Here is a 10,429-nt window from a genome sequence, read left to right as displayed (position 1 = left end):
TAATGTACTATTTATTTAACAATCCAAAGGATCAACTATAGACAGATACCTTAAAAATTCTCCGGGGCTAAACAAAGCAGTATATACTAGATATATACACACTGGAGTATGGGGCAGACACGAACTCTTAAATTATAGCTATCATCTTTTTTATAAAAAGGTGGTATTTTATAGGATAGCCAAGTAATACCGACTTAGAAAGGCAAATACTCAAAATGTTGGCCACATTAAGAGGCAACAGCTGGAGGTTTGAGGAGTTTGAAGTATAAACCACAAACTCAAATCAACTCGAAACACCAAAACTGGGGAGAAAACACAACAGGCCCTTAACGGCACCTCAAAGCAGGAGTTGGGAGGTGCTCACTGCCACCCAGTCCTTGCTCAACCCAAACCAGCCCCAGCGTGGCCAGGCTTCCCGCCACAGACACCGGCAGCGGCCAGGGGCAGGTGCTCTGCTCTCGGGGCGGGGCAGCTGCCCGAGGACTGGCGCCGGCCCCACGGCCACGGGGCCCAGCACCAGGCGCCGCCCGAAGTGTCCGCGGGCAGGGCCGAGGGCCGGCACAGCACCGCCGTCCGCAGTGTCCGCGGCGCGGAGGAGGAGGGGCCCCGCGAGGCCCCGCCCCTGCCCGGCGGCGGCCGCGGGCTACAGCCAGGGCCCCGAGGGCTCCGGCTCGGGCGCCCGCACGGGCGGCTCCTCCTTGTCCGCGCGCGGGCGCGCTCCTCGCTGCTCCAGGTGCAGCTGCAGCAGGGCCCGGCGGTACATGGCTTCGAGCTTCTCCAGCCGAGCCCTCAGCGCCCGGGGGCTCCCCGCCTCGTCCTCGGGCTCGCCGCCTCCGGCCCTCGGGGGCGGGCGGGCCTCTTCGGGGCCTGCGGTCGCCTCGGCGGGCGCCCAGTCGCCGCCCTCGCCTGGGAACCGCAGCGCCTGACGGAAGAGGCTGCGGTTCTCGCGCTTCAGCCTGCGATTCTCGAGCCGCAGCCGGGCGTTCTCCTCGCGCAGCCGCGCGTTCTGCCGCTCCCGTTCGTCCCGCGCGCGGAGGGCCTCCAGGTGGCTGGCAGCCAGGTCGGCGAACCGCTCCTCCAGCTGCTGTCGGGCGCCGCCCGCACGGCCTCGCCACCCCACGCCGCCGCTGTCGCCGCCGCCACCCCCACGAGCTCGGCCCGGGCGGCCTGGCCCGCGGCGGTCCCCGCCGCCGCCGCCGTCCCCGCCGCCGCAGCTCCCGCACCTGGTGGCGCCACCACGCATGCGCCACATCGGTCCCGTCCCAATGGCGCGGTGGGGCCGAGGGGCCGCGCGCCGCGGCGCGGGCGAGTTCGGGGCCCGGAGGCGGCGGCGGCGAAAGAGGAGAAGAGGTGGCGGGCGGTGGCTGCTGGCGTGAGGCCAGAAGAGGCCGGGAATTTGCCCGGGCTGAGGCGTGTCCTGTCTCCTGTGGTGGAGCTGTCCCCCGGGGCCTGCTGTCTGCGAGCCCCAAGCCCACACACACGGTCCCCCGGGAGCGCTTGGCTGGTCAGCGCTCCGGCGGCGCGTGGAGGCGCGAGTGTCCTCTGCTGGCTTCTGCCACGGCGCTTCCGTGCGGGCCTGGGCACCGCGGGAACCCGCCGGCCTCGCCCCTCTCTCTCTCTTGAACGCAACCGCCAGTGGGTACTTGGCTGTTTTATATGGCAATCCCAGATCGAGTGAGAGCAACGTGGTAAATTCTGGGAAAAAGCTGTGAGGCAAGTTGAAAACCGGAGGTTACTTCCTTTAAAACCGGACGGTTGGACCCATCCCTGAGCTTAATAAAACATCGATCGCGGTTGGGGATGAACACCTGTCACGAGGCGCGCAAGTGGGACACGGAAGTTCTGGAAAGAGTAGAGGCAGTTCCCAGTCTAGGAAAATTTGGAGCACTGTGGGATCAGGCCTTGGTCGAGTTGCTCAGGCCGTTCCCCAAAACCTAGGAAAATCAAGCTGTGCCCCATTCACTCACGAAATTGAGTACTCGGTAATCTCTGAAATGTCTTGGGACAAATGGATATGACTCACTGTGTGAATCACATGTCTCTTTTTCTAAGGGCCTCAGCCTACAAAGTCACTGGATTATTGCAGAGTAAATTAAAGATTAGGTACTGACTGACGCCAGAATCTCGTGGGAGAGAGGTGGTAGCAAGAAATTACATTTTAAACAAGTTTCCAGGTACTTCTTAGCTTTAGTAAAGTCTGCAAGGACCACTGGAGAAAGCAAATGAAGAAGAGCTTATGCGAATCCCGGTTTACAGGTTTGGGGTTTTCACTGAGGAATATAAAAAAAAAAAATAAGTAGGTGGGAAATAGAGTTAATATTGTGTACTTTGGTTTTGCTGAGTAAGAGCCTAAAATCCCACAAATAAAAATCTACCCTCAACTGTCACTGTCATTTCATGGAATAATAATAATAATAACAACAACAACATGGAATTTCAGAATTTCAAAAGATGCAAATTTAATTTCTTGCAAGGCCATATTTTATCTTTTAAGATTTTATTTGAGAGGTAGAGTTACAGACAGAGAAGAGAGACAAAGAGAAATGTCCTCTGCCGCAATGGCCAGAGCTGGGCTGATCTGAAGCCAGGAGCCAGAAACTTTATCCCGGTCTCCCATGTGGGTATGGGGGCCTGAGCACTTGGGCCATCCTCTACTGCTTTCCCAAGTACATTAGCAGAGAGCTGCAGCCAAAGAGGAGCAGCCAAGACTAGAACTGGCACCCGTATTGGATGCTAGTGCCACAGGTGGAGGCTTAACATGCTAGCCTACAGTGCTGGTCCCCAAATTCTTTAAAAAACAGGGGCCTGTGCTGTGACCAATTGGGGAGTAAACCATGGGTGAAAGATTTAGTTTATTGTTTGAAAAGAAGAGTTACAGAGAGAACTATTTGCTGGTTCACGCCCCAAATGGCCTCAAAACCTAAGCCAGGCTGAAGCCAGGAACCTGGCACTACATCTAGGTCTCCCATGTGGGTACAGGGCACTACATCTGGGTCTCCCATGTGGGTGACAGGAGCCCAAGTATTTGATCTATCTTCTGCTGCTTCCCCAGGCAGATTAGTAGGGAGCTGTAGGAAAGTGGAGCAGCCAGACTCAAAGTTGTGCTCATATGGCATGCCAGTATTGCAGGTGGCAGCTTCACCTGCTATGCCATAGCACCAGCCCCAGATAGGTCCACATTCACAATTCCCATTAGTTGTAGACATTGAAAACTTTGTCAGGATGGGAACTGAGTTTTCTATGGACTGTTGAACCAAGATTTTTTTTTTTTTTTCTTCTTGGTACAAATAGGGAATGCGGGAGAAAAATGGTCTGGTATGGAAGGAACAACAATTAGTTCTCATGTTTAGACATGTCAAATTTTAGGGACCTGTGGAATAAGAAGGTAGATATGCCTCATAAACTGGAGAGAACACTGCGTTAGAAAGATTCTCTCACCACGTGGATGTTATGAATTGAGTACTGTGTTTTATTTTTGTTCAACTCCACTCTCCCTACTCTCATATTTGTAAATCTAGTATTTTCTCTGCACTGATTCCTGTATTAAAGTTACTATTTCCCTTGTAGAATGTCTTCTAGATTTTTGTAACTAATTAATGAATCATAAGGAGGCTTCCTAAACAATTTGGGGCCTGGTTGCAAGAGAAGGACCCTTTGCCTTCCTCACTATGTTACACCCAATCCCTAAGTACACACTTTCGTCTTGATAACTTAATGAGCTAATGTGAAATGCTAGGGAAAGTAAGTAAAACTGATTAAGCAGAAAAAAGATCCAGTAAAATTGCCATTCTGTTTGACATATTTTAATAGTAGCTAATCTGATTATTTATATATGCTCCCAAAAGGTAGAATCCATTAGTACTACCACTGTGAGTCAGGCAGATTGCATGTATAACTATTTTATTAAAGGAAGGGAGGAAGAATTTGAGAGAAGGAGAAAAGGGAAGAGAGGAAGGAAAGGGGAAAACGGGGAAGAAAAGAAAAAGATTATTCCAACAAAAACTGTGAATAAAGTATGAACATTATCTTGCCTGGTAACAAACACAAGGTCACCATATGGTTAAGAGTAGTTTTATCAATCTTCCTAAGTAGGAGATAGAGATAATGTAACTTCTTTTTATTTATTTATTTTTGACAGGCAGAGTGGATAGTGAGAGAGAGAGACAGAGAGAAAGGTCTTCCTTTGCCGTTGGTTCACCCTCCAATGGCCACTGTGGCCGGCGCACCGCGCTGATACGAAGGCAGGAGCCAGGTGCTTCTCCGGGTCTCCCATGTGGGTGCAGGGCCCAAGAACTTGGGCCATCCTCCACTGCCTTCCCGGGCCATAGCAGGGAGCTGGCCTGGAAGAGGGGCAACCGGGATAGAATCCAGTGCCCCGACCGGGACTAGAACCCGGTGTACCGGCTCCGCAAGGCGGAGGATTAGCCTGTTGAGCCACGGCGCCGGCCGAGATAATGTGACTTCTATATTGAAAGAGCCTTTGAGACAACAGAGTGACTAAAATAATCACAGAAACTTACTGATCTGTATTTAAATTAACTCAGGATAACATATAAAGAATTGTGTATCTGAAGATGAACATTGGATTAGCTTCTGAAGATGATACCACGGAAGTTATTAAAATACAATGTCCTTCACACTATAGTTTTTAGTGATACACATATGAAAATATTAATAGGCAAATGATATATGTTATTTCATATATATGAGAGCTAAATTAAAAATAGGGAGAAAAATTATAACTGAAAAAATTCAGGATGAGTTAATGGGCCAGAATAATCTTTGTAAGAAGAAAATATAGAAAAATATAGAAATAAAAGCTATTAATTAGAAAAAAACAATCAAGATACCATGCTTCCCTCAGAACAGGAGTTTCCCAGCAGTAATACTGCTTGTTTGACAGATGGAAGAGTTTAAAGGTTGTAGGGTGCTCCTTCCCTGACATCGTATTTATCATCATTTAAGTTTTCTTGCTCAAAACAAAGAGGTAAGGATTCTCCTGTAAAAACTTAACAGTTTTAGCAATAAAAATAATTTTAAAACTCCAGTTCACTATGAAATTTGGAGTGAAAGAGCAGAAAAATACAAATAGGTCATTTGAAGTACTTGGTTCTGTCATTTCCTTGAATTATCATTCCACTGCCACCACCACCAGTCTTCCTTTCCCATTCTCCCTGTCCCCGCCTTCCTCCTCCTCTTTCTTCTATTAAGGGATCTGTTTATAAGCATTTTCTTCTCCAATCCTCCCCCCACATACCCAGTGCCCACTCTCTAATCATTCAACAACTTAAATCTCACTTAAAAAAATTATTCTGACTTCTATCTTAGGTAACAGGAAAAAAAGAAGCTGAACAGATGAGGTTACAGTCATTATACTTCCTTTTTAAAAAATATTGTTGGCTCACTTGGTAAATTCTCCACCTGCGGTGCCGGCATCCCATATGGGTGCCAGGATCTAGTCCCAGTTGCTCCTCTTCCAGTCCAGCTCTCTGCTGTGGCCCAGGAAGGCAGTGGAGGATGGCCCAAGTGTTTGGGCTCCTGCACCCGCATAGGAGACCAGGAAGAAGCACCTGGCTCCTGGCTTCAGATCGACGCAGCACTGGCTGTAGTGGCCAGCTGGGGAGTGAACCAACGGAAGGAAGACCTTTCTCTGTCTCTCTTTCACTGTCTATAACTCTGTCAAATAAATAAAAAAAAAAGTTTTAAAAATTTATATGAAAGGCAGAATTACAGGAGAGAGAGAGAGAGGTCTTCGATCCACTGGTTTACTCTCCAAGTGACCACAATGGCCAGGGTTGGGCCAGGCAGAAGCCAGGAATCAGGAGCTTCTTCTGGATGTCCCATGTGGGTTAAGGGGTCCAAGCACTTAGGCCATCCTCTGCTGCTTTACCAGGAACATTAGCAAGGAGCGCAATTGGAAATGGAGCAGCTGGGAATCGAACCAGCGCCCATATGGGATGCTGGTGCTACAGGCCATGGATTAACCCACTATGCCAAAATGCCAGCACCCATCATATTTCTTAACAAAATGCCTCTATCCAACAATTTTGTAAATATTGCAGTTGAGAAAAGCTGTATCTGCAAATTATAATGAGACTGGTTTTTGCCCTACACTTTATATGCATGTATTTCTCAAAGCCAACTTTGAATGACAGCTGTTGAATTTATTGTCCCTTTTCCTCTATCCTCCCAATAAAGGACACTTGCTTGAAGAGGCCTTGAGAGGTGTGTGTGATGTGTGTGTGTATATGTTGTGCGTTTATTTCCCAAATCCCAGTTGATTTCTGAGGTTATTTTATTGCTATACTCATTTAACTCTCATTTCCCCATTTTGAAGCACTTTCCTTTTGAAGTGAGTCATACAATAAGGTGATTTATGGCATCTTCACAATGGGACAAGAAATCCTACTTATAGTTTCTTTCTATTGCCTCTCTCCTTAAAACACCCCATAACATCTCACCAAATGCATTTTGGAAAATAGTTTTGATCAAGTCTGTTTACATAACAATGTTAAACTCCTTAGTCTGACATCTAAGGTCATGTGCATGCCGGTGGTATTTCATGGTTTAAATTTCACTTCTCCTCTGCTGTTCTATAAACTCTCCTACCAAATCCTTGTACTCTTTTGGCATAGGGATTGTTCATATTGTACCTACCATGGACTGAATTCTATCCCTTCAAAATTCATGTGCTAAGGCCCTGATCCAAGTTATGATGGTATTTGGAGGTGGAACCTTTGGGAAGTAACTAGATTTGGATAAGATTATGAAGGTAAATGCTTCATGCTAACATTAGTGTTCTTATGAGACAAGACCCAAGACAGCTCATCTCCTATTTTTCTCTCCAACATGTGAGGACATAGAGAGAAGGTAGCTACCTAAAAGATAGCAAGAGAGCCATCACTAGGGAATTAACTAAGCTAACACTTTGATCTTGGACTTCTCAGCTCCAGAACTTTGAAGAATAAATGTTACAGTAGCCTAAGATTATACAGTAGTATCTTTCTTTTTTTTCTCATTTGTCTGAATTGGAAGGGCAAAATTTGAATCCCTCTGTTTTATTATCTGCTGTAGCTCTCTTCAACTCCAAGAGCTTTTTCTCTTAATTTTTATTTGCTGATTGGAGAAGCCTAAAGAGAGAGAGAACTCCCATCTACTGGTCTTCTCTCCAAATGATTGCAACACTTAAGGCTGGATTTGGGCCAGGGCTGACGCCAGGAACGCAATCCAGTTCTCCCATGTAGATGGCAGAAACCCATCACTGCTGTTTCCCAAGGTTTGCCTTACAATGAAGCTGCAGTCAGGTCCTAGAGCTGGGTATCAAATCCAGGTACTCCTAAGAAGGGATGTGGACATCTTAGTTACCAGGCTAAATACCCATCTAGTTTTGTCTCTCTCTTCAAAATTGATATAATAGATCTACGTTGGCCTGAGTCTAGTAAGAGGAAAAAATTTTCACCAGGTAAAATTGCTAACCATGTAACAGTCAAAGTTAGTCTATCTAAAAAGTGATCTAATTGAAATTTACCAAGAAAGTTTTATAAAATGCTGGAATTTTTCAGCCTGAAATAGGAAGAAGTTGGCCCTGACTTTTAATAGCAAGCTTTGTTAGTGACTTGTCTTAATTGCAATACTTATGTGTATTTTTGACATAATAAATTAGGAGATAGGCATTGTGACTCTGTTAAGCTGCCACTTGGGATGCCCATATCCCATACTAGGTGCCAGTTGGAGTCATGGCTACTCTGCTCCTGATCTAGTTCCCTGCTAATGAGCCTGGGAAGTATTGCATGATGGCTCAAGTACTTGACTTCCTGCCACCTGGGTGGAGACCCAGATGTAACCCTGGTCCTGGCTTCAGTCTAACCCACTGTTACAGCTATTTTGGGGTAAAGCAGTAGATGGAAGACTCTGTATGTCTTTTCTCTCCTCCCATTCCAATTCATAAATAAATGAATCCTTTAAAAATTTAATACATAGAATTATGGGTTTTGATGTCAGACATACATGTGTCTAAAAAATACAGCATCCTCCCCACCCCAGATACATGCCCTTGGACAGCCTTCTAAAGTTATAATTTCCTCATTTCTTACATGGAAATCAAAATCATGTTTACCTCATGTGGTCCTTCTGGGAATTTGTGTATATCTTTAAAATAGAGTCAGCTGGCCGGCGCTGTGGCTTAACAGGCTAATCCTCCGCCTTGCGACGCCGGCACACCAGGTTCTAGTCCCAGTTGGGGCACCGAACTCTATCCCAGTTGCCCCTCTTCCAGGCCAGCTCTCTGCTGTGGCCCGGGAAGGCAGTGGAGGATGGCCCACTTGGGCCTTGCACCCGCATGGGAGACCAGGAGAAGCACCTGGCTCCTGGCTTCGGATCAGCAAGATGCGCTGGCTGCAGCAGCCATTGGAGGGTGAACCAACGGCAAAAAGGAAGACCTTTCTCTCTATCTCTCTCTCTCACTATCCACTCTGCCTGTCAAAAATATAAATAAATAAAATACAGTCAGCTAAAAAGGAGCCCTCAGTAACTTTTAGGTATTATTATTAGTATTTTGGAGCTTATATATTTTATTAGGTAGGCACTTATAAAGTGAGTTCTTGTGAATAACCAGTGCTATATAAAGTCCACATTTGAGTTATTTGACTAAGGAGCCACCCCAAATATAATCTGTAGCCCCTTTGTGGATATGATTCTTATTTCTTGATAGTTCCCATTAAATGTTTGGGCTTTAAAATCCATATTTTGTAAGCTCTGTGTACTGAAGAGTTTGGTTAATCACATTCCAAGCTTCTTGTTTGCTAATATTCTCTCTAAAGCTCTAGCTGGATATGCTTTATTTTCTCGGAGCAGATTTATTAGGGCTATGAAGAGCATGCATTGATGTTTGGTAGCATGAATATCTCTTTATTGGAATAATTACTACAGAGTTAGGAATTGAGAATATTGATTGCATTTATATAGTCTTTTTGATAAGGGCAAAATTATTAAAAGCCATCAAACACTAGCATTGCCCTTTGACAGCCACATTTAACTCTAGCTACAGGGAAAATTGTGACTTAAACAAAAGCAGCATGACTTATCTATCTTAATTAGGATATTTTCTACAGTGGGTGAAATACCCTCCTTCCTTCAAATACTATAAAATCAGTAGCCAGACTAGTAAAATAGAGCAAGTGCAATTATAGATTAACAGAAAGTAATATAGCCCATTAGGAAATGTATCCACCCAGGATACTTGACCAAAACAATAGTCCAAAATTGACTGTTTAATGTGAGAAATGTTTTTGCTAGTTCTACAGGGTTTTGCTGTAGTCTGTGTATTTGTGGATTATCATTATCCCTTAAGGAATCTAGCCACATATGGCCATTAAATTCAGGTTTATGTTAGTTAAAATTAAATGAAATTTAAATAACAGTTCCTTAGTTATACCAGCCAGATTTCAAAGGTTCTGTTGTTCCATGTGGCTTATTGACTATGGCATTGGATGGTGTGCATACAACACATCCTCGATCACAGCACTGGGACAATTAGTACAATTCACTCCTCACTCTAATTTTTGAAATCAGTTTTCAGAAAGCCATGTTGACATTAATAATAGAAAGGAAATGCAACAGATCTTCCATGCTATTTCCAGCATTTTCTGAATGTATGGTTCCATGCCAATAAAAAATTCTTTTAGCTATCCTATATATATATATATATATATATATATATATATATAAAGCCATCCTATTCTTAAATATATGTAACCCACAATAATGATTCTTTCTCAATCTGAGTTCTAAATTTATAAACATTTCATTGAAAATATTTTAATTAGATTTTAAATGTTATTCTTGAACTAATTTCAAACTGGCACAAAAAAGCAAGTAATTTAATTTTTCTCCTACCACTGCCCCTCAAATCCATTGTGTAAGCTCCTCCTCCCATTTCCCTAGATAATCTTTCAAGAACAACCATTGTTTTGCAATTAATCTGAACATTAATGAAAAATTCACATTTCCAGATATTAGAGGCCCAATACAATATAATTCAAAACTTCAAATTGTCACTCAATTCACAGCTTTCTCCCTCCATAGGGTAGTGCCACTGCAGTCTTTAGATGGTAACTGACAAGCCTGTAATACAGAAGGAGGGTAAAATTGATTTTTTTTTCTTCCATGTTTCACCTCTTCGCTCTTTGATAGCTGTTATTTCCAGCTTCTTTAAGGGCAGGGACAGGGATTAAGTGAAAGTAGAATTAAAAGAAAGGGGAGAAAAGCAAAGATTTTGGCATTGGGTACTTGATGGTGGATGGCTTCCAGCAAGCCTTTACACTCATAAGTCATCACTGTGGTTCTTGGGCCATTACTCCTTGGTTCTTAGGCATGGACTATTCCCATTTCTTCACCTCTGATGATTTTCTCTCAACCCTTGTTCTAGAGT

The 10,429-nt window shown here is 44.7% G+C and overlaps 1 protein-coding gene across 1 annotated transcript; it reads right to left on the bottom strand.

The window, feature by feature from the left end:
• Positions 1-643: 643 nt before the first annotated feature.
• TUSC1 (tumor suppressor candidate 1) lies at positions 644-1,252 on the bottom strand. The gene has a single exon (XM_062206761.1). It carries the CDS (start codon positions 1,250-1,252, stop codon positions 644-646), a length of 609 nt encoding a protein of 202 aa, XP_062062745.1.
• Positions 1,253-10,429: the final 9,177 nt, after the last annotated feature.

The sequence above is a fragment of the Lepus europaeus genome, chromosome 12 (assembly GCF_033115175.1).
Source record: "Lepus europaeus isolate LE1 chromosome 12, mLepTim1.pri, whole genome shotgun sequence".
Classification (NCBI taxonomy): Eukaryota; Metazoa; Chordata; class Mammalia; order Lagomorpha; family Leporidae; genus Lepus; species Lepus europaeus.
This window is presented reverse-complemented; position numbering and strand designations above follow the sequence as displayed.